Source organism: Miscanthus floridulus, chromosome 2, assembly GCF_019320115.1.
Source record: "Miscanthus floridulus cultivar M001 chromosome 2, ASM1932011v1, whole genome shotgun sequence".
Taxonomy (NCBI): domain Eukaryota; kingdom Viridiplantae; phylum Streptophyta; class Magnoliopsida; order Poales; family Poaceae; genus Miscanthus; species Miscanthus floridulus.
The window spans coordinates 161,510,096-161,533,454 of NC_089581.1; the positions used below are offsets into that span (position 1 = coordinate 161,510,096).

General features: G+C 45.1%; 3 protein-coding genes across 5 annotated transcripts; 1 reads left to right on the forward strand and 2 right to left on the reverse strand.

The window, feature by feature from the left end:
- Positions 1-1,320: 1,320 nt before the first annotated feature.
- On the reverse strand, positions 1,321-6,404 carry LOC136540373 (probable UDP-3-O-acyl-N-acetylglucosamine deacetylase 1, mitochondrial). 2 transcript variants are annotated; one of them, XM_066532369.1, is made up of 8 exons: positions 6,287-6,404; positions 5,895-6,206; positions 5,559-5,765; positions 4,579-4,677; positions 3,590-3,654; positions 2,778-2,922; positions 2,518-2,580; positions 1,321-1,614 (listed from the first exon to the last, which is right to left on the reverse strand). In XM_066532369.1, exons 1-8 carry the CDS (start codon positions 6,347-6,349, stop codon positions 1,492-1,494), a joined length of 1,077 nt encoding a protein of 358 aa, XP_066388466.1. In that variant the 5' UTR covers positions 6,350-6,404; the 3' UTR covers positions 1,321-1,491. The 2 variants fall into 2 exon arrangements, with proteins under 2 accessions (XP_066388466.1, XP_066388467.1); XM_066532370.1 differs by lacking the exon at positions 2,518-2,580.
- A 1,887-nt stretch (positions 6,405-8,291) lies between these two features.
- LOC136540374 (putative pentatricopeptide repeat-containing protein At5g08310, mitochondrial) lies at positions 8,292-11,808 on the forward strand. Of its 2 annotated transcripts, none has more exons than XM_066532372.1 (2): positions 8,292-11,245; positions 11,357-11,808. In XM_066532372.1, the coding sequence occupies exon 1, from the start codon at positions 8,359-8,361 to the stop codon at positions 10,873-10,875; it is 2,517 nt and encodes an 838-aa protein (XP_066388469.1). In that variant the 5' UTR covers positions 8,292-8,358; the 3' UTR covers positions 10,876-11,245; positions 11,357-11,808. The 2 variants fall into 2 exon arrangements, with proteins under 2 accessions (XP_066388469.1, XP_066388468.1); XM_066532371.1 differs by having other exon boundaries at positions 11,367-11,808.
- A 597-nt stretch (positions 11,809-12,405) lies between these two features.
- LOC136535347 (nuclear pore complex protein NUP155-like) lies at positions 12,406-22,793 on the reverse strand. Its single transcript, XM_066527637.1, has 13 exons — positions 22,490-22,793; positions 21,318-21,487; positions 20,565-20,691; positions 18,581-18,843; positions 16,863-18,492; positions 16,571-16,783; positions 16,196-16,443; positions 15,420-15,831; positions 14,530-14,735; positions 14,086-14,431; positions 13,721-13,939; positions 13,294-13,622; positions 12,406-13,070 (listed from the first exon to the last, which is right to left on the reverse strand). Exons 1-13 carry the CDS (start codon positions 22,649-22,651, stop codon positions 12,968-12,970), a joined length of 4,428 nt encoding a protein of 1,475 aa, XP_066383734.1. The 5' UTR covers positions 22,652-22,793; the 3' UTR covers positions 12,406-12,967.
- Between the last annotated feature and the right edge of the window lie 566 nt (positions 22,794-23,359).

The following is a 23,359-nucleotide window of genomic DNA, read 5'->3' on the forward strand; positions in this document are numbered from 1 at the left end:
CTGGACCGCGATTTCTTTTGTCAAATCAAGTTTTGTTCGGTTCGAAACAGATGCACGACTCATGAATCTGCCGCTGCATACAACAACAAACAGCCAAGCCCAAACACAAACAGGTTCAGGTCTCAGGTTAGGTGAATTATCTTTTGATGAAGTGAGGCTCAGGTGACTGGTACACTGGCAGTGAAAAGAATACGAGGATAAGATCTGGATCCTACTAGTACGGAATACACCTACTACTCCTAACAGTAGGAGTAGAGTACAGTAGTAGTGCCACCACCCAGCAGCAGCAGGAAAGCCTCGACGCGACGGCACAGGATGGCGGAGGCTGCGTCGATGCGCGTACGGGATGCTAGGGAATCTCGGGGCTCGGCTTTCGCGAACTCTTTTTGCGCCCCGCGAGAAAGGATAGACGGCTCTCCGGCTGTGACTGCTTCCGATGGCCAGGGCCCAGGACAGGCTAAACCCACCTGACGCCGAATCTTTCTCTGTGCGTGCCACTCACGGCCGCACAAGTGGCTCCGCTGGTGACGCGCAAGTGAGCTGCCGTACTTGTTTACTCCGTATGATGAGCCGGAGCCCGGATTACCGGAGTGCTACTCCAGTGCAGTCCATGCCCGTCGTTTGGAAGCGTTCGTTTGGCGGTTTGGCGTTGATGTTGCATTTTCTTTTGGCCCAATCGATCTGCCGCCTGCTATGCTTCCGTTGATGCGATATACTCCTGCTTCGACACGCCGTTCTGCGTACGCACGGTCGCGGTCACGGTCCCGCTAAAAGTGGATTAGCGCGTGATCAAGCCAGCCAGCTGACACGTGTGTTGAGTGGCGTGTACTCGGCCCCTCGCAGAACGCAGACGCAGCTCGTTTCTGTCGCTGTCACGTGAGATGAAACTACTTCGTGAGATGAAGCGCTAAAAGCGGATTAGCGCTTGCACTTTCGGTCGCCTTTTCTCCATCAGCCGCCACCGCATCGTCTGCGGGCCTGCTGCCTTCCTTACGTTACGCATGGACAAATTTTCCCACGCGCGCGAGGACGTCGCTTTCCGGGTCCAGTCGTGCACCCGCGCGTCGCAGTGCCACCTCAACGCTGTTCGTGTTCGTGGTTATCCACAGGGACGACGTGGCGACCGGCGACCCCGAGCCACGGCCACTGGTTGGATGGCAGCTTTTCTGCTCTGCAACCGGATCAAAGGAGGGATCTCTGCAGACTCTGCTTGCCGGACCCAGAGCGTCCAACCCCAGCTGTGTTCAGCTATCAAAAGAACAGACACGGCCCGGCCGCATCTGCAAACTTAAAAGTATGACGGAAAAAAATGGTCTTCCATACAAAGTTGAGAAATTTTATCAAACTCCACACGGGTCGGCAAAATCAATTTTCTGAAAGGCAAAGTGTTGGCTGGTGCAGCCAATTAATCTGAAGAAAAAATGTCACAATAGAACCCTACGAATCTAAAGGGTCACCGGGTGCTTGTCCTGAAATGTGCCTTTCTAACCACTACCGAACATACGATGAATAGGAGCTGTATACGTTTGAACATTGCCCAGCAAGTTGTTCTTTGTCCACAGTGATCTTTCCAGACAGATGGCTGAGAAAATCGTTGTGCAGCGCGTGACCAGCCTTTGTCACAGAAAAGGAAAAAGTTAAGTTCAGGTGCCACAAGAGAGCTCCAAGGATTAGCATAAACAAGACAACAAAGTAGAAAGAAAAATAAGGAAATCAATTTACAATCTGTTTCTCTTAGACAGAGAATCTTCTTGCACAAACAGGGTACGCAGAGAATATGCTATGGCCTCAGACAAACACTGCCTTTTCGCTTGTTGGTTTCAGCCAGGACTTATTAGCCAGCCATCAGTGTTTTCCTCTCACAACAAACCAACACCAGCCGGACTTATCAGCCCAGAAACCAACTAGCGAACAGGCCGATTATCTCAGAACCACATGTTGCTTGAAAGCATGAGCTTGTGATGCGCCAAAAAAAAAAAACAGGTGGTCTGTAGCATAAGGTCACATCAGAATAATGAGTGTCGATGCAACTTCCAAGGCTTTAGTTGAAATCACAGTAACGGTACTCTTTGTTATTGATGTACCCTTTGGGATAACTATAATTATGGCCTAACTTTTACTATGCCTCTGATCTATTAACGGTATATGAAGTCACTGTCTGGTGTTTTCACTGTCATGAACTACATGATCTTTTTACCTACCACTACAAATGGGATTGAAAGTTAACTTCATAAAGGAACTAGTCAGCCAAAACTATAAAAGGCGAGACAGTGCAAAATGAAACCCCCTCAAATGAGACACCAACTTTATGTGTGAGAAATCAACACAAAATGACCACCAACATGTTACCAAGATCTGGTGAAAATCAAGCTTTTTATTAGTTTTCACATGATCAAGAAGATATGTATCAGTAAACAAAAACCAACAGTTTGACTGAGCAGTAATTTAAAAAAGTAAAGTTGTGAGTTGCATGATCACAACTCATACAATGGTACAATAGTTGTCTCATAATCTTACATTTCGCTCATGAGGTGGTTTCGCGAAACAACGACCTCTTACCAGTAAAAATCCTACGTGGCACTGCATGAGACGGAGTATGAGATGCTAACATATAGCAATGTACTTGCCCTAACTAGTGAAAACAAGAGCATGAACCTGGAATTTAAAGAGGTGACTCTTCTATGATTTTATTTTAAGTAAAGGAAAGGAACTTATGAGGCAGTTGTTAACTTAAAACACACATAACAAGACAGTAGTAAGTTGAATAAAGAAGGTACCTTATAGGCAATTATATGAGCAATTGGAAAACCCTGGGTACCATTCTGTGCAAACAGCGAGAAGTCACCAATAAGATCTAAAATCTTGTGGCGGCAAGGTTCATCCTTGAACCGCAGTGGTGGATTCAGCCAACCACCAGATATGCTGTCAAATTACCAAATAAGCAGTATATGATTATCTGATATAGTTGAGAGAAAATACATAATCCAAATAATGCAACAGTTTCATTCCCAGCCCATAAGTCGCAACATCATCAAGGCGCAAAGTTTTGAAAGGAAGGAATAAGAGAAGCAACAGTCCCAATGGTCCTGCTGGTTGAACTACGTGGCACACTGCAAACCACTGGATGGTCAACTACTAGCTGACTTGATGTTGATGACTTTATAAATAAGCGATTTATGTAACAGCAGCGCGTATTCATATTAAACTAGTCAAGGCAAAAGATGGCGTTCACCGCATAGTAGTTATCTTGGAAGTACAGATAAAAAGCTCCTGCTAAAATAAACTTTACTCAAAGTTCAGAGTACCTGTTCATATTAAATTATTATTATTTAATAATTAAGGGTTGTTACTCATGAAGCCATTTTTAACATAAAATATTTAAGAAATAAACCAACAAAAGGTTAATGTTGTAGTTGCACTACGGATATTGAAATAAGTCTGAACTGTGGATTGCCTTGTATTCACAACATGACAACAGATCCAGAAGAATATAAACCTTCAATAAATTGGCCAACTAGGATACCTCTAATAGGCAGTTCTACACAACGTTAAATAAACAAGCAATATTTTCCAGCATATTGCTCTTCACCTGCAAACCATAGCATTTTCTAGTGATCCTCCTTTGATGAGTCCAGCAGCACGCATTTCTTCAACCTGTTGAACTCAAAAATGCAGCAAGCAGAAGTGAGTCACTATGTATGTGTGATTCATGACCAAAAAATGTCTTTTAACAAAAGAAAAAAAATATTAATACAGATCCCCATAACAAAGGATCTTGCAACCTCCCAAAAATAACAGGAGAAAAAAGAAGTAAAGCAGTGCTACAGGGACAGAAAATTGTGAGAAAGTTATAACAAATAATTCAGGAACCTTCCAAGGAAAAGAAAAGGCACACAGGACAAAGGCAGCAAACTTGTGAGGACAACATAGGACGTACTCCCTCTGGGCCATTTTCTAAGGCGCCAGGAGATGGATTCCAGATACGAAGGAGGAATTAATCCAAGCCCATGATGCTGTGCCAAAGTGCTCGTATTTATTGGATTTGATTCCATAGTGTGCATGCGGTTGCAGTGACGCTCCGTGAAAAGTAGCCAGCCGGCGTTTTTGTATTGGTCGAGGACTCAAATAGTGTCAAGGTCGCATGCAATGATCGCTTCAAAAACAGTGCTTGTGTCAAATCGCCAGTACTTGGAATGACAGCGCGTCTTACATAGCGGCCTTTCAGAAAAACGCGATAGCGCCTTAGAAAGCTGCCCGGAGGGAGTACTTTTAAGTCCTTATCCAAGCAAGAATAATGCAATTGTTATAGAGTACGCTAGAAGATGAAAATGAATATAAAGCCATGTATCACAAAATCATCAGTTCATGACAAAGTAAATTAGCATTAACCATGTGCTAGGTAAGTAACTTAGTCCTACATAATGAGGTTTCTCAAAAATACATGTAAATGTGAACCCAAACAGTTGTAAATACAGGATAATAGCAGGTAATGTAATCTTTTAAGAGAGAGTATACAAATGCATATTACCAAAAGGAGACAGAAGTGATGAAAAACATATGCTACATGTATGAGTAAACCTCTTCAAATATACAGAAAGTTCTTGCAGGCGCAATCTTGCTTGAGTATATATTATCATCCAGGTATGTGGAAACCCATTGACACCCAATCGTTGGCACCTGCAATAGATGCACACTTTGCTCAAGTTACGTACAAGTATGAAACTTTTTCAACATTATAGTAGTCCAAAAGCAGTTAGAAGTTAGAAAATATGATAGCAGATGTCATATAGTAAGCACAACACAAGGTATCAGACTGAACCAATGCATGGACATTTTACGAACAAACAAGAAAGATAGTATACTAGTACTTCTTCCTTCTTCCATAAAGAATAATTGATGGCCATAACATTAACAAGAACAAAGCTAAGCCTAAACAACTCATAAACAAAAATGTTTAACCTTAATTCTCATGTTCTAGCACACATTATTTGTATGAGGGAGTATGATACACAGCTCTCTTGCATGTTTAAAAAAAGGGCGTACCCAGTGCAGAGAGCTCCCGCTCTGTGCGGGGCCTGGGGAAGGGTGTTAGTGGCAAGCCTTACCCTCGCCTGTGCAATGTGAGGAGACCGCGACTCGAACCCGGGACCTTCCGGACACAGGTGGTAAGACTCTACCGCCTGCACCAGGCCCGCCCTTCTAGCTCTCTTGCATGTTTGGTGATGCGACACATCCTGCCTTGGCCTATGCCATAAAACATTGGCAAACTGAAAAGGCAGCCATAACATGGATATCAAAACGATGCAATGGGCTCCAAGTAAATCATGTCATACATGAACACAGAGCAAAATCAGATCCAAAAAGTCAATTTGGGGTGACATTTATCAGTGTTCAAACTTATAGTGACCAAAGAACCCACCCTATTTGTGTATATCTAATGGTCTAATGTTATTGATAATTTTATAAACAATGCATCACTGGGTCATAAGACATGATCCAGTTTCATATCCATAACGAACTAGCTTTTTACTTATTTCAAAAGGAAGAGATGAATATACCTTTGGGAAATCAATGCCATAGGTGATGTGGATTTGCGAGCTAGGGAATGCAGCTATAAAGCAATCATCTCTCCGTAGGTAAACAGGCTCATGAATTTCAGGCGCCAGTTTATCCAACTTTTGCCCATTGGCATCCTCTGCCGCACACAAGCCAACGCTTTGTATTGCTTCTACCCACTCTTGCGCTGATCCATCAAGCAAAGGAATCTGGCATTGCTTAAGCACTTTCACATAAATCGAAAACACAACTATAACTCAACACCTTCCCACCTAAGGTATCAACATTCGAAGTAGGGAACTAAAACAAAGGTGAGAAATGAGCAAACATCCGCGCACCTCGTCACCGCCGCTAAGCTCGATACGGCAGTTGTCGACGCCAAGTGCCTCCATCGCCGAGAGAAGGTGCTCCACCGTCTGGACCCGCGTGTGGGCGCCTTCGCCTCGCCGAAGCGTCGTGCAGAGCTGCGACCGTGGCTCGGCGTTCCTCACCTCTGCCGCCACCCTCGCCTCCTCCTCACCCTCCACGAGGAAATACCTACCCTCGCCAGCTTGCGTCGGGAACAGCGTGGCGGTGACGCACGCTCCCAAGTGGAGCCCCACGCCTGACCTGCTCACCGCCGCCGCCAGAGTTTGCTGCGGGCGCCCCGTCTGGCAAAGGAGGGTTAGTCTGCCATAGTTTTCAGACAAATGTTTAATTGTTTTCAAACACTAGAGCGTCGCTGACTTACCGGCTTCCAGGAGAAGGCTGCGCGGGAGACGGACGTTAGGGCTCGGGCGGCGGTGGAGGACATGGCGGCGGCGGGGAAGGCAGCGGAGGCAGAAACCTCAAAGTCAAAGCCATCTATACATGGGAGGGGGAAAAAAAGAGATTAAGTTCTCGTACGTGCCACAGTTTTTTTTTTTTTTTTTTTTTTTTTTTTTTTTTTTTTTGTCTTCCGCACCGTCTCGTTCATCTTCCATAGCGTTTTCACTGGTTAGCAGATCTGACATATGGGCCCAATAACTGAAAACCTCTAAAATACCCTTCTCTCGTCCCTATCCTCTCCCTCTCTGACGCTCTCTCGTTCTCCATCTCAACGCATGCTTGTGGGACGGCGCAAGGGAGAAGGCGTTGCTGGCGCATGCGCGCCACCAAGGAGAACCCCACCGTGTAACTCGCTTCGCTGCTCGCACTCTCTCACTCGGCTGGTGCTGCTCGTTCGTAGACGTCCCGGAGAGCCCCGAGCACCATCGTGCGCTCCTGGCATCGTTCGCGCGCCGCCGTCCTAAAGCCGCCGCCGCTGAAGTCCCCGCCGGCGCCGTCCTCACACAACTCACCGTCGTCGAAGCTGGCGCCGCCGAGGAGGCGGCCAATGGCAGCCTGCAGAAGGACAAGATGTTCGCGCGCGAATGGCGTCGAGGCGAAGCCTCGCCGTTCGGAGCACGCGCTCGTGGATCCGCCGTGTTGGGGCGGCTCGCCGGCCTGTGTGCGCGGTCCGTTCGCCCCAGGCCCTTGCTGGTACAGTCAAACGCTCCTGCGCGAGCCCACGATGCCGGGCTACGACTACGACGACGAGACGTTTGAGAGGATATTCCGGCGGATCTACTCCACCGCCACCATGGACCCTATCGTTTGAGCTTGTCGGTCTCCAGGCTCCATCGACGCCCCGGACCTAGCGTGCCACCCGCACTACCGCTTCGTGCCCGTACCCGACGGCATTTCCAGGCCGTCCCCCGTTGCCATCGAGGACGTCGAGGCGCGCATCATCGTGCTCAGCGCCGCGTGCGAGCCCCCACTTCCGGGATAGAATCGCCGCCGTCTTGGAGGAGGACGAGTACTCCGGGGACGCCGTCGCGTGCCTTGTCGCCGACGCGCACCTGCTCCCGATGTTCCAGGTAGCCGCGGTGGACGTCGGCCTGCTCCACAAGCTCTCAGCCGCCGCTGGCGGCGACAGCAGCCTGCTGCGGCAGGACCGAGCTTGCCTAGAGTGGCTAGACGTGCGGCCACGGGCTCCATGCTCTACGTGAGCTTCGACGGCCTAGCCTGCATGACCCCGCGGGACCTAGCGGAGACGGCGTGGGGGCATCGCCGCCCGTGCCGTTCCTCTGGGCCGTCCGGTCGGGCCTCGTCCGCGGGGCGTGCCAGAGCCAGCACCAGCAACAGCTCCCCGAGGGGTTCGAGGCCACGACGCGTTGGTACGGCATGGTGGTCGTGTGGGCGCCGCAGGAGAAGGTGCGACCTGCTCGCTTCCCGGCATCATGAACCCCACCGGCGAGTTCACCGCCGCGAGCTGGCCCTGGAGCTCCTGTCATCGCGGATGAAGCTGCTGGCGAGCACGACCGGGACGAGGAAGCACAACAGGAGCAAGTAGCCGGCGTTGGCGCCACGGCTCGCCGATGCGGCACGTGAGTGCGCTCGACAGTGGCGCAGCGCGTGGAGACAAGCACGGCTCCAAGACTCCGCACTCGCCGGCCTTCCCCAGTGATCGGAGGATCGCCATTGCCGAGCTCCCGCTACAGGGACGCAATGCCCTCAGACCAAGGGCATTTGAGACTTTTTTCAAGGCAATTTAACACTGTTATATAAAAAATAGGTAGAATGGCTTGCAAGGCAAAAGGGTTTAGAGCAGTGACACGTGTGAGAGCTTACCTTTTATTAATGGTTTATGTGTAATTCTAAAAAAAAAACTTTTAGGATGGCACGAGGTTAAAAGCTTCGAAAAATAGCGCCGGGGACACGACACACCCCCCCAGTCGATTCCGGAACCTCCTGCCGCCACTCCGCCCAAGGCCTCGGTCAAGCTCGCCACCGGCCATTCCCATGTCTCTAGGCCGCCTCGGCCGCGCGCCCTCGTCGCTATTCCTGCTCCAGTCCTTCACCACCACCGCCGCCGGCGCTCCGCCGACCGCGCCCACCCCCTCATCCCCGGGCTTCCTCGCGAACCACCTGCTCGACGAATTCTCCCGCCCGCGCGCCACCCGTGACGCGGCCCGCCTCCGCCGCCTCGCGGCGTACCTCACGCCGCCCGCCGCGGAGTCCGTCATCCTCCGCCTGCCGTCCTGGCGCCACGCGCTCGACTTCTTCCGCTGGGCCGCCGAGCAGCCGGGCTTCCGCCACTCCTGCTATTCCCTCAACGCCATGGCATCACTCCTGCCACCGCACCAGCGCGCGCACCTTGACCGCCTCGCCACCGACGCGCTCGCCTCTCGCTGCTCCATGACGCCCGGCGCGCTGGGGTTCCTCCTCCGCCGCCTCGGCGCGGCTGGCCTCCCGGATACCGCTGCCCGCGTCTTTGATGCAGCGAGGACGACGCTCAGCTGCGCCCCAAACTCGTACACGTACAACTGCCTCCTCGAAGCACTCGGCAAGGCCGGCCGTGCGGAAGACGCCGAGGCGCGGTTGCAGGAGATGGTGGCGAGTTGCGGTGACGAGAGTGTCGACAGGTACACGCTCTCCTCGCTCCTAAATTGCTATTGCAACGCGGGGCGTCCTGAAGACGCGAGCGCCGTGTTACAGAGAATGAGCGAGAAGGCCTGGGTGGATGAGCACGTGTTGACGATGCTTGCTGTGGCGTTCAGCAAGTGGGGAAAGGTGGAGGATGCAGTTGAGCTGATTGGGAGGATGGAGGCACTTGGCATGCGACCAAGCGAGAAGACATTGAGCGTTCTGGTACATGGGTTTGCCAGGCAGGGGAGGGTTGATATGGCCATGGATGTGTTTGGTAAGATGGCCAGTTATGGATTCAGTGTGGATTTGGCGATGTACAGTGTGTTAATTGAGGGGCTGTGTGGTGGAAACGAGATGGGGAAGGCTGTTAAATTGTTTCAGGATATGAAGAGGGACAGAGTTACACCTGATGTCCGCTTGCTAAAGAAGATGATTGAGGCATTCTGTAGACAAGGAGATTTCTCTATTGTTGGCCCATTCATTAATGAAAATGCAGTGCATCTGAAACCCGGCAGTGCTGTCCTATTATATAATGTGATTCTTGAAGGTCTTACTAACCATGGAGAGGTAGAAGCAGCATATCAGTTGCTTAGCTCCATGGTGCGTGGTGGTCAGAGGGTTAGTGACGATGATACTGTTGGTGTGCATATTTTTGTTATCAGTGAAGATATTAAACCAAACTCTGATTCGTTTAACATTGTAGTGTGCGGCCTTTGTAAGGTTAAGAAGCTGGATCTGGCTTTGGCTCTCACAAAGGACATGGTTGGCCTTGGTTGCAAGGGAAAGCTTTTGATGTTTAATGATTTGATACTTGAATTGTGCAATTGGGATAGACTAGATGAAGCATATGAGATATTCAACCAAATGAAGGATCTTGGTTTGAAACCCTCCGAGTTCACATATAATTCATTGTTTTATGGTATTTGTAGAAGAAAAGATACTAGTGCTGCCACTGATCTGCTGAGGGAGATGTGGACAAACTCGCACAAACCATGGATTAAGAACTGCACAGAGATGGTCCAACAGCTTTGTTTCAGTGGCAGGATAACAGAAGCCTTGCAATTTCTCGATGAAATGTTAAAATTAGGTTTTCTTCCTGACATTGTCACGTACTCTGCTGCCATGAATGGGATGTGTAAAATTGGAGAGATAGAAAATGCATTAGGGCTTTTCCGTGACATTTCTTCCAAATGTTATCTTCCAGATGCGGTGGCACATAATATCTTGATAAATGGATTCCGGAAAGCTGGCAAGTTTGATGAGGCGCAAGAAATCATGGAAGAAATGTTGAGTAAGGGTCTGTTTCCTTCTGTAGTTACCTACAATCTTATGATTGATATTTGGTGCAAGTCTGGCAGGATCGACAAAGCAATCACTTGCATATATAAAATGATTGATGAAGAGAAGCCACCAACAGTTGTTACATATACAAGTTTGTTAGATGGACTCTGTAATGCTGGAAGGCCTGATGAAGCCATTGTTTTGTGGTGCAAAATGAGTGAAAAAGGCTGTTCGCCAAATGAGATAGCATATACTGCTTTTGTTAATGGACTGTGCAAGTGTGGTCGAATGGAGACTGCAGTGAACTACTATGAAGAGATGAAGATGAAAGGTTTTGACTTGGATATTTTTTCCCTATTAAATTTGACAAATTCGTTGATAGCACAGGGACAGGCCAGTAAAGGATGTGAGCTTTTGAAAGTTATTCTCCAAAAAGACGTGGTGCACAGTAATCATTTGAAAATGGTAGGCTTAATAGATAAAGCGACAAAGGAGCTGTCCAAAGATGGAAGAATCTCTTCAGATATCATGATACTTGTAGATAAATGGTTAGTTTCAAGGGGTCAAGGTATGCACATCGAAGATGGAAGCAAATCAGATCTGCCTTAGGGCCTGTTTGGGTACCAAGGGATAATTGTCAGCTGCTAAGAATTTGCCAAAATTAGCCCTAGCATATCCAAACAGGGGACTAACAGGTGGGCTAATTTGTTAGCCAGCCTACAACTAGTTGTTAGCCAACTTTAGCTAATTTAGGCTAATTTTTAGCCCGAACGAGAAACTAGCCCTAGCTAATCCAAACAGGCACTTGGATGTGTTCTCAAGTCTGACAGTGACCAAAGAGTCATTGTGTCATCTGTGAGATAACATGTGCAGATTCCCTCAAAAAACATGTGCAGATTGTACTTCATTTTTGTGTACATGTTTTTCTGCTTCAGCAACAACTTTCTGCAGGAAGACCTTTCTTAATCTGCCTTTTAAGGTATGCCCAATTGCAATTACACTTTCCCGGCATCATTCCTCATGTTTTATCAGCAAAGTAAATACTTTGCTTATCACATTACAACGGTGTCATTGTTTTTTTCATGGCAAGCATTCCCCAGCCCAATTCCGCACATGCAGAACCTCCTGCGCAAAGGGACAATGAACACAGAAGGCAAACTGGATTGCAATTTTCAAGGCCAATTTCTTGGTGACAACCTGTCCGCCGTTAGGATCTTGGACTGGATCAACAGCCAGGTGAAGAAGCGATGTTTCCCCTCTGCAATGTGCCTTTCAAATCGACTTCTGCACTAAAGGAAGCAAAGGATCCTTTGAAGTGAGCCAGTAGGCTGATTTTGTGTAAATCAGTTTGCAGATTTCACGAACCATTTTGTATAAAAGACTAAAGAGTGCTCACCACAATCCGCGAAATTGACAAAGGCAGCCCGGTGGTACGCTAACTTTTGCAACATTCATGGAATTGGCGGGAGGACACTGTATCCTTTGCAACATTCATGGAATTGGTGGCAGGACACTTTTTATTTGCTCTAGGTACATTGTGCAGTGTCCTACAGCAAAGAATTTAGTGTCCTACAGCGAAGAAGAAAATATACTTCAGCGTCTCAAAACCAATTTCACGAAAGTACAGTGCCCCACAGCTAAATTTTCCTTGCAATAAACATGCATGGTTCACCAATTCAGTTCCTTGATCACGTGTCCGATACCGACGGTAAGCTCGGGGAGATTATTCTTATACAAGCAGTCGAGTAAAACAAGCTTTAGACCACAGGCACTACTCAAGTGCGGAGGAAATACTTGTCGGCCAACTTCGGCCATGTTCTACAGCGCTGCTTTAGCAGTATTTTTTAACGAACGAATGTTTTTAGCGAACGAACAATGTTTTTCTCTCACAACAAATCAGCATAAACCAAATTTCAGCAAAACAAACAGGGCCCACATTACACAACAATGTCAGGCATAGCCTCGACGTTGTTTGCATCCATGCCATATTGGACATCATCAGACTTTTGGAGAACTGTGTATAGTTAACCCAACCGATAATATCCTATCCACGAGCATTTATCTATAATCAACCAGTCATTTCCGCACGGGCCCGGCAAAACGTGAAAAAACAAAGGAGGAAAACGAAAACCAAGCAGATGGAACAAGGACCTAAAATTCCACATTTCTGACAATATAACGTTTACTTTTTCAGCTACTGAAATGATACCTTGGTGCTAACAAACACACAAGCTACAAAGCTTACAACACTGAATAATCTACTATAGACTGTACAATGTCATGGTACATACTAAATTTCGATTTCCAACATGAAAACCAACTTGTATTCAACAACTAGATGTTTGTTCTGGTTCAAAGTCCGGCCCGAGTTCTCCAGCTGTTTCTCGAATTCAGGTAAAACGGGATCAGCAGCATCTACCACTAGATTAGCAAGTAATGAACACAGCTAGACAATTTTCCACATCGGCAGCTCTGTAATTCATACTAGCTCGAAGTCAAATAAAAGAAGGCTGCACAGTGTCAAGAATAACCTCTGATTAATAATGATTGAAGTAGCCTTGGGTTCTTGCAGATAAGTGTAAGGAACAATAGAGATCATGCCGAGGTGAATCCAGAAGCCTTCGACTCTAGTCCTTGGTTTGTGGTACAACAACAGATGCAGGATCATCCTTTACAATCTTGAGGACCAACTGAAAATTTCCTAATAAGGAGAGAGTAATTTCTCCTCGAGTTCACGGAAACCACGGTAGACATTCTCCGTTTGGTTCTGTGGAAGGTTTAATCGCTTCACCTCAGTCATGTACCTGAAATTGCAATACAATGCAAGAGAATGGTCTAATAGATGTGTGAGGTGGTAGCAAGGTTCACATAGCGAAATAAAAGTAAATCAAGTAGTGGAACAATGCGATGAATTTTTTAAGGATTTAACAGCGTTCAAACAATTGATAAGAGCACATTTGTATGAAACAGTAATAGTCCAGATGAAAGAGAATCATAAATGCAAATGTCATTAACGTTTAGACTTACCTGTTCGCCAAACTAATTATTTTATCTCGAGCACCTTGATTTGCAGTCCCTGTTTGGTTTAGTGAGAATGTTCCATCAAGAAAGAATGAAGCCCCAGCACTTGTGGTGCCTAGCCTATGTGCAACGACAGATATCCCCCACTCACGGAGGATTGCAAGAACTGATCGGAGCAGGCGCAACTTCAGATTTAGTGAGGGTATGATTGCACCGTTAGATAACAGTTGATCATACACAGCAAGTACAGGTTCAGGAAGACCTTTACAGGCACCAAGAAGAGCTCTTGCAACATCATCATCACCAACTAATTCTTCTCCTGAACTTAATCTATCCTGTAGATAAGAGCAGGATAATATGAGTACCACAGTGGAATGCTCTCACAGTTAGTCTCAAGTATGCATGTACGGAAAATACAGAATATACACATTACCAATGCAGCCTTCTCAAGATGAACGCATATTATATCTAAAGGTAAACAAGCTCCATCTGCAGGATCAAGTTTCGAGCCTACTCTTTTCACCACAGAACATGCTTCTGCAACACCACCTTTTGTAAGTGCCTGATCAAGGAGTCTAGCCCAAATTTCTCGAACAATTTTGCTATCAGCATCTCCAGAGTAATTAGCAAAGCTCAGCATTTCCAGGCAAACCTAACAAAAAAAATTCCAAGTCTTTTTAAGAGAAATCATTTGCTAATAACCCAATATAGATGCAAGATTTGGTAGATATAGGCAAAGCATATTAAATTGACAAAAGCAAGACCAAGTAAGTTCTATGAAACAAACAAAAAACAAACCTCCCAGAGACCAAATGGAACAGCATAATCATTATACAGTTGAGTGATACTCTTGAGATTCAATGATAGTTCATTTGCCTTATCCTTAGCAGCCTTAGCAGTCTCTGCATCAGCAAGAATGTTGTCCCGAGGGAACGGGACACTAGGTGATTCAGAACTGCTTGGAATATTTTCAACCCGCGCAGCCATGAGCTCCAATTCTTTTTTTATTTGCATTTGGAAGCGTAGCACGGCAAGTTTGCCTTCAAGCAAATCCACTGTGCTACTATCAATAGGATTTCTAGACGAATCAGCAGCGATGCCTGCGCTTTTGGCCTGAAGCACAGCATCTCTGAGATATTCATACCTGGATTCCAAAAGTAAATTTATAGTCCATACAAATGAGGAATATAAATTATGAAATTTATAAAAGTAAACAAAATAAGGGTTCAAAATCCAGAAGACCTCTTGTCAAGAGTTGGAGCTTCTTCGGAATTGGAGCACTGTCGCTCTGCCAATATTAACAACATCCTGGCAGCAGCAATATGCTCCCCCTTGCGAACATAGTACCTAGCTAGGAGCTCAAGATACTTTGTTTGACTAGTCGAGATAGGTGCACCTAAATCATGCAACTTAGCAGCTCCGGATGTAACTGAAGAAATTGACCGAACCTTGTACAAGTAAAAATAGATAGTCAGGAATAACATCCCGGTCTCAGACAGCATGATAAAGACTAAAAATGATGCATGAACAATACTGACTTGGAAAGATACAGTGACATGAAAGGTATTTATGTAATCATATGACCAGTATCTAGGAAGCACTTCTCAGATATTTGTGGCAAAATAACTCGCCTATCAGCTACAACCAGTACATGGTATTAAAATTCAGATCAGCAGAGTATTTGATAGGCATGCTAAAGGCAAACCTGATCAAATCCAGCAACTCTTTGGTTTACATGGAAAAAAAACACATGAAAACATACTAATAGTTTTGTTTCTGTATTGTCAAGATGCATGGGCTATGGGATCTTGTCTGGGTAATAAGCATATAAGGTTACTAGGTTATGATAAAGGAGTATAGCACATGAAATCCAGGCCAACTACACAAGAAATGATGGTAATTTTCAACAAGCGCACACCATGATCAATGGCAGGTGCTTAGGATTCCTCTGGGACAACAGAATTAAATCAACCAACAGCCCAAATTATTTAATTGTATGTCAATGGACAAAAGCCAAAATAGGATAATATCACCAACACAGTGACAGGCCAGATAAGGTTTCCTTTTTTATGAAATACTAATCATGTATCCATAGTTCCAACTTTGGTGGGAAAACAAGGATTATGGCACACCTCTTCTTGATGCTTACGACCAGCACTCTGCAGAAAAGAAACCAAATCAGAACCACCATACTCCAAAAGCTCATTTTCTAGACCGAGCTCAATAAGTGTCCTGTATAGATACTCATGGAAAACTGTGTCTGGCCATTGGACACTAAGTTGGATAATTTGTTTGATGTACTTGCTTCGAGAAGCTGGATCAACAGCAGTTGCTAGACCAGATGACTTGTCTGCACTTTGCATTCGACTATGCCCAACACCCTTGAGAGTCCACAGAGCATTCATAACAATCTCATAGCATTGTTCACGCTGCAACATTATGGTATCATGATGCCTTGGATCAATTTGACCATTGATAACATCAGCATTGGAGTCAAGTGCTTGAGCTTTCTGCAGAGGCAACCGGACTACAGCCTCGTAAAATCTAAACCCACACCCAACAAAAAAAATATATAAATATATCAGCTGACAGATGTAAAAAATAAATAAAATTATCAAGATTGATAGATTTTAGGTTGCAAAACAATACAGTACTTCCACTCCTATCACAAATACAAGTCCATCTAGTTTTGTCCTAAGTGTAATATTTTCTACTGTAAAAAAAATACTATTGAGTGAAAAGAGGTATAGATTCTGAAAGTAGTCTTCATAATGACCAGATACAGTATAAGTCCATCTAGTAAAGTCTACCTGTTTTCAATCCATATAGAAGTTCAGATACTGATGATCAAAGTTAAACATGTTTGACTGACCAGATACAGTATTTGTTATCAGAGGAAGTCACTAACCTTAGGTTCTCAAATCTCTTGCATATGGCACTCAAATCAGCAGAGTCTGGAATTTTAGTCAAGAGGTTGAAAGCATCTCTAGCAAGAATATCTCTCTCATCGGGGTTATTAGTCATAGATGCTCTCTCAAGGCACTCCACTGCCAAGTAATATTTGTAGTCTGACTCATTGAAGTAACTAGGGCAACCCTCCCTCAATTTAGTACTGATTTCTTCAACAGTTCCTCTGCCCTCCGGGCCAATATAGTACTGCAAAAATCATATAAAATTACTGACCTAAACTGGAACAGTTGAGAATTCTGAATGTGCATGTTGCACTTGCGACTTCCCTGCTTTCATATTGGCAGAGTAAGGAACATGAGGGTGACTGTATTACCTCCATGAGTGCAGAAATAAGACGCATCGCAAGCTGATCACCATCCTCCGAACATACCAATTGATGAAATGTTAACTGAACTAATTTCTTGCATAAATCATTGCCCAGCGTCTGAGCCAAACGGGCAACATTATGCTGGCAAATAAGTTGAAGCAGAAAGAGTGCTTCACCAGATCTCCTAAGCAACCGCCTAAGACACTCCATTGCCCTCACCTGTTAATCCAATGTGTTCAGGTGAAAAAAAAAGAATTAAAATGTGCTCTAATTCTGCTGAGTAATTCCTAACACCTACCTCCATAGCAGCTAGTTCTGCTGATGTATAAAGCAGCCTTGGCTTTTTATTTGATGCAGATTTGTCTGCAGGGTTCATATCTCGAATTTGGGAGTTGTATGGACTCCTGCCATTGCTATGCCCTCCAGGACCAATAATAGGCCCTGTCTTGTAGAGTATGGAACCAGAATCGCCAAGACCAGCAACATAACCATAAAGGCCCCTTCTCTTGTTCCTTCTAGATCTTAAAAATGCTTCCAGAGAATGAATCTTACTCTCAAGAATTTTCATGGCCCCAGCTGAAAGCCTGCAAACAATTATGCCATCCTCGCGTTTATTAGTACCAGCCGGTCCCCGAATCACCATAATAGGGAGCTCCCATATGGGATAAAGTAGTCTTGACGAGCACAAACAAAGGCCTTCATATGCACCAGAAAACAAAGGTTCTGCTTCTTGAACAACTTGGCCCATACTAAAGCCTCCAGCTTGAGTTCGCGTATTAGATAAAGCAGTGGTGCCATCAATTTGAGGCATCCCAACAAGCCCAGGGTCCTCAAATGCCTCAGCAGCTTTCTCAGAAACAGCATTGCTTATCAGACTATCTTCAGCATAAAGTAGCTTCGCAGCTAGCATTAAGCACATTGCTGCAGCCTCTCCAGCACCAAAGCGATTAAAGAATTCTTCAATTTGTGATCTCAGGGTGTTCCCATCAAACAATTTCCTTAGAATATCAACAGGCCTGTTAAAAATTACCTCCATCAAACCCATAGTATTGAATACAACAACCCTCCTCCGAGGCAAGATATGCTGGGTAGGAAGATCTCCTTTTGCCCACAGTTTTATACATGCCTTCTCAGAAGGTTTTCTGAAACCTGTGAAGCATTCCACATCAGCATACAAAGACTGCATCGTGTAAGCAGCATCGGGAAGTGGTAAGACATCAGAGGCACAAAGCATTCGACCCTCAACAGGCAAAGCAGAGACTGTTTCTCGTAGAGCTCGGGAGGTTCTAGAAGCTGTTCCGAAGGTACTGGGAAGGGATAGCTGCGCAGCTGAATCTTTCTGCACAGCCAGAAGAGATGACATGGCTGTAGCGGATGAATCTGACATTATAAGAGCACCAGCAGAATAGAAAGCAGACTCAACTTTCAAAGCTAGATCCTCAGGATGAGCTCTGCCAGCCGCAGAAACAGCACCAAATGTAAGCCCACCACCAACCCCCAGAGGTGGGGACGGCCTAGTAGCAACAATTTTTAAACAGGTTGGCCTCTGCAGAACACTGTTCAATCCAACTGAAGAACCACTTCCACCTGATGTAGTGAGGAATAATCTCTTCCCATCTGATAAAACAGCAACAGAATGGAGCCATTTTGATTCCATAGCAGATAGAGGTGAGATGCAAACAATTGATGGTTTTGATGATCGTGCAGCTCTTCGCGCATTCCAACCACCATAAGGAGCATCCCGTGGATCAACAATGTTCTTTTCTTCAGCAATTTTTGTCAAAGGGCCATCACCATTAGCTCCTAGATCAAATAATTGCAATTTCATGCCCTCGGTACGCGCATAGATAGTGTTCCTCTCCTCATCCATGACCATATAAACAATTGGATCAACGGTTGAGAATTTGAATGCATTTGGCAGTACCCACCTGAAAATCATGATGGTTGAATAAGCAGGTGGCCACATATATACAGATAAGCAAAGCATCACAGTTCTGGTCTTACAGCAGTAGTTACCTAGAAAGAAGGCTGCCAATACCAGTAGTAAGACAAACTTTACGGCAGCGTTTACGCCAACCTGAACCAGTTGTATACTGAAATTCATATATATGGCCATCGCGACCAGCTAGAAAAATTTGGCCCTTGTCTGTACATGTGATGCATGTCATTGTGACACCATCAGTGGCAATCATGTACTCAGGTAAAGGTTGTAATGAAAGCTCAGCATATGGGTCCGTTCCATCAGCACTTGCAGAACAGCAAACTCCAACAAGTATCAGCTGGCACAACAGATGTAAGTCAATGTACATATAATTGAAGAGCCAAATTGGGAAAGAACTTCTTGATAAGGAATAAAGTTCCTATGATGTATGTATGTCTCAATTGAGTAGGAAGCTTTTCTAAGACACATACAAGCAATTTTAGCACCGAAGACATGATACTTCCACTAAATAAACTTGCTACATGACTTCATTATGTTCATCCAGCATTTACTGACTGTCCTTGCCAAAGTAGCAGCCAACTAGCTAATATTCTGCTGGTCCCAAAAAAAATCAAAGCATGGCCATCTGATGTAAATACATCAGTACAACCGTTGTTAAATATTTCTATTGAACAAAAGATATTTTGTATTTCATACTGTTAACCTAACAATTAAGTTTTTCATAAATGCTACACAAAACCTACGAGCAAGGCTAATAATACAGCCAGCTGCTGGCTGTATGAATCCTTGCAGCCTACCTCTCAGCCCACCCATATAATAGTTACATCTTCACTATTAATACATGGCCCGCTTGTCTCTCTCACAAAGTTTCTTGGTTGTTGTGTCCAAGCCACCCACTTCTCCTCTCTCTCCTCCCATCTCTCCTCCACCTCAGCATACAGCCCACCTACAGCCCTTTACTATACTTTCTCTAAATAGGATAAGACGAAACTGATGGCTGGCCCATGCATTTGACAAAGATCTTGTCCTTGTACTTTTCTCACTCCATTGTAAATAGTTCCCAATATTTTAGAGCATCTCCAACATGGACCCTAAACAGGGCCCCTACTCTACTTTCTGGTGCCAAAAAAAATACAACAGAGCCCCTACTCAAGTCCCTACTTTATGGAGGCCCCCAAATCTTCCCCTCAGCCCCCATCTCCCAAGGGTGCGCTCGGAGCCCCCTGGTGCTCCTCCCCTCCTCTTGCCCCCCATAGCTCAGTCCCCCCCCCCCCCCCCCCCCCACCCCCCACCCCCACCCCCACCACCACCACCACTAGCTCAGTCAATTGGAACGACAATGGGTGTGGCTGAATGACAAGTGGGTCCCGTATGCCAGTGTCTACTGGAATGGATTTGAGGGCTCCTATTGGGGGAAAAAACTCAAGAGTAGGGGAGCCCTCAAATCAAAAATAGGGGCCCTGAGTTGAGGTCTCCTGATTGAGATGCTCTCAAAATCCAATGATGGTCTCATTACATCGGAAGCATAAGGAAAACTATTAGGAACAGCTTCAATGTCATAGTAGACAAAGTGGGCGCTTGCATTAGCCAAGACCTTACCCAGCAAGATTAGTAGGTAAGAAATGAATTTGATTATCTTGACTCTTTTTTACGTTACCCAGCCACTACTGAGGCTAGGTCAAGCAAGGCAAGGAAACTAAGCATGCCCTGAAAGGATTCGATGGTCCACTCTTCCTTGCAGTGTTGAACACTTGACCAGTCATATCACTATGAAAATCTCAAACTATATATAGCCCCATGATACAATTTGATTCAGCATCCTGTAAATTTTAGTCCTGGTGTGCTAGGTATAAGAAACAGAAAATGGATACTGTGAAGAGTAATTTTATCCAGAAATTGTGTCAAATGCTTAGTGTGTTTTAACTTAACAATTGAATTTTGCAGGCAAAATATATTACTGTAGATTTTGCTCGTCTTCATATATCAATTGGATTAGCAAGTGCCATTCAAGGTATTCATGTGCGTTGCAATTCCAAGGGAAATCATAATCATCCTTACCTCAACAGTAGTTGCTAAAACTAAAAGGTATTGAATGGCTTCAATGAAAATCCCAGGCTTTGCCCTAGCAAGGCCAACAGCACAAATTGCTTGCTCATCGACATTATGCTCTTGGCACTGCCCATCCCTGGGAAATAGAAAAAAAAAAGAAAACAATTATATAAGCAATAAGGATGGCATGTCTCCATTGAGGAAAAGGTATCATTAGACCACTTACGAGAAAGTGGAATCACTTGAAAACTGCTATTAAACCCAACTCTGCTGTTTATATCTAATAAACTCAAATCAATGATGTTATCTTCGGACCTACTAGATGGTAACGCCCACCAAATGCACTACATGTTAAAAGGGGAATCACTTCATGATAACAATAAGCTTGACAGAGGTAACTGGGTGCTAAGGCAACCCCTGCTTCCATGCACCACAAAATATTCTCACTGTACAGTTTGACAAATAATTTTAGCATGGCCAAAAGTTCAGAAGTAACACATTATAGACCATACAATCATTTGATTCAAAACAAATATGAAAATAGACAATGGAAGGGAATATAATAATGGGCTCGTATAAACAATTTTACAAAACAACAGCACTGTGACTAACTAACACGACCACAGAAACAACGAACTGAGAACGAGATAAATCTGAGTACCAAGTAAGAATCAAGTTCGTTATAAAGGGTATTCCCTTTTAACAGTTTAAGGCCAATCACACATGTAAAAAAGAAAAAGAAAACAAGTATTAGTGGTTTACCATTTATCAAAACGCCAGACGAAAAATGAATTGTCAACAGTTGCCCAGGCTCGATGTATGTCAGCAAAAATCCCGCAAAGAGCTGTTCCTTCACCGGCAGCTGTGTTATATCTTTCAATCAACATAGGAGGGAGTTGACGAGTTTCTGCAACTTCCACCAAAGAAGGCCACTGGCGAGACAAAATATGTATTAAGAGGACATAAAAGTGCATTTTCAAAATATTAGTGGAACAACTTTATTATTAACTTCAAGTATAACTCAGAATAAACACATATGGTAGAGAAGAGTAGGTCCAGCAATGCATTTCTGAGACCATGACCATCATGTCCAATGTCATTAAAACTTCTTCTTTAAAGAAAATTTTCCAGCGTTCAAGATAAAGAGTTCCAACATGTACCACCATGTTCGCAGTGTTTCATCCTAACAGCCTAAGAACTAAAACTTAAAACATGAACTATTTCATAAATCCAACAAACAAAAAATGCAAAGCAAAACCAAAAACAACTATCTACTTTAAAAGTGTGAAGACTGGACACTACAACCCATGCTCAACCAACCAAAGCAAGCAAAATGTCCCGTTCCTACCTCCTCAATTCAATTAGCAATACTATAAGAATCTGTCCCTTGAATGAATGATGTCACCAATCCGAAAAGCTGAACATAAAGCTATTTTTGGTTTAACTTTACAGTGTTTTCTCTTCAATAAGGTTGTAAAGTGCCAACTTAGTTCAACCATGTCTTGAGCTCAACATCATCACTGCTGATCTCATATAAGCCAAGGTTGAGCCTGCCAGTTTAAAATAGGAACTTTCCCGAATGCTTTTTGTTGCAAAACTAGCATTGCTAGGTTTATGCTAGTTTCCACCTGTTTGCCCCAATTTCCAAGTTTCACCATAACCTAAAAGACCAAAAACTCTTTCACCGGAATTTCTGTGGCTTAATAAACAGATAAAACCTCTGCTCGCCATGTTTTCCTCCACCTTCATTTTTCGATTCCTCACCACACCATTCCACTGGGAAAACAATGACACGAATCCCCCAGGACAATTGCTCTTACCCTCAAATACAACGGTAACATTCGCCCAAAAGGGAAGCTGGCACAGATCAACGACTCAAGCGTGCGCGGCTAGCAGTACACACGCAGTAGACGGCAGGTCACGTGGGAGCTTACCTCCTTGGGGTGCGAGGAGTAGGGGTGGGACGCGTAGCGCGAGGCTTCAAGGGACTCATCCAGGTCGGGCTGCGCGGCGGCGTCGCGGCCGATCCGCTCCGAGACGTGAAGACCCGCCGAGGCCACGTCGGGGCCGATGGCCTCGTCCTCCGCCCACGCCATGGTCGGAGCGTCGCGGCACAAAGAGGAAGTGGTGGGGAACGGGAGAACGGTGAAAAACCCTAGAGCGCGAGGGAGGCGGGGGACGGCGGGGTTGGGAGCTTTGGTTGATTTTTGATTCAGTTTTTCTTCGTGAGCGGGCTCCGGATTTTGCAGGTAGCGCTTCGGGGAAATTTTCCTTTTGTGGGCAAATAAAAGCTCAGTTGGCCCAGTAAGAAGTCCTTTTATGTGAGTTGAATCACGAGATTCGAATCTTTTTCATTTTTGGATGAGTTGGATTTGAGCCGGCTTATAACGAATTTACAATCCGGGTTACTACTGATATACGTAGTATATTATTACTCCCTCTATTTAATTGATTATAGTAATAGGTTTTATGGGGGTACAATCCCGGATACCCACGGCAGATCATATGGACTGCGTCTTCAGGGGCAGCCTAGCCCATAAGATGAAGCCTTGCGAGGCACGACGCCACTCGGCGTCTCCCGCAAGACACTAAGAAGATATTCTGAAGATACTACAAGATCTGTTAGGATACGTATGATCCCATGATTCATGTAATCTGCTATTACTTTTTGGTTATCTTTTAGATCTAACCGACTTGTAACCCTGCCCTCCAGGCTATATAAGGCGGGCAGGGCCCCCCTCCAAACTCATGCAATATCATACGATAGCAAATACAATCCAACAGACCATAGGAGTAGGGTATTA

Bases quoted from the DNA above. Each gene is read 5' to 3' on its own strand.
- LOC136540373 (XM_066532369.1), bottom strand. From the start codon at position 6,349: ATGTCCTCCACCGCCGCCCGAGCCCTAACGTCCGTCTCCCGCGCAGCC. The intron at 6,207-6,286 runs GTAAGTCAGCGA...CTCCTTTGCCAG, and splicing joins CAGCCTTCTCCTGGAAGCCG to ACGGGGCGCCCGCAGCAAAC. The intron at 1,615-2,517 runs GTAAGATTATGA...TCTGTGACAAAG, and splicing joins AACCACCTCATGAGCGAAAT to GCTGGTCACGCGCTGCACAA.
- LOC136540374 (XM_066532372.1), top strand. From the start codon at position 8,359: ATGTCTCTAGGCCGCCTCGGCCGCGCGCCCTCGTCGCTATTCCTGCTC.
- LOC136535347 (XM_066527637.1), bottom strand. From the start codon at position 22,651: ATGGCGTGGGCGGAGGACGAGGCCATCGGCCCCGACGTGGCCTCGGCG. The intron at 18,493-18,580 runs GTAACTACTGCT...CATGATTTTCAG, and splicing joins ATTGGCAGCCTTCTTTCTAG to GTGGGTACTGCCAAATGCAT. The intron at 16,444-16,570 runs GTAATACAGTCA...TGATTTTTGCAG, and splicing joins TTATTTCTGCACTCATGGAG to TACTATATTGGCCCGGAGGG.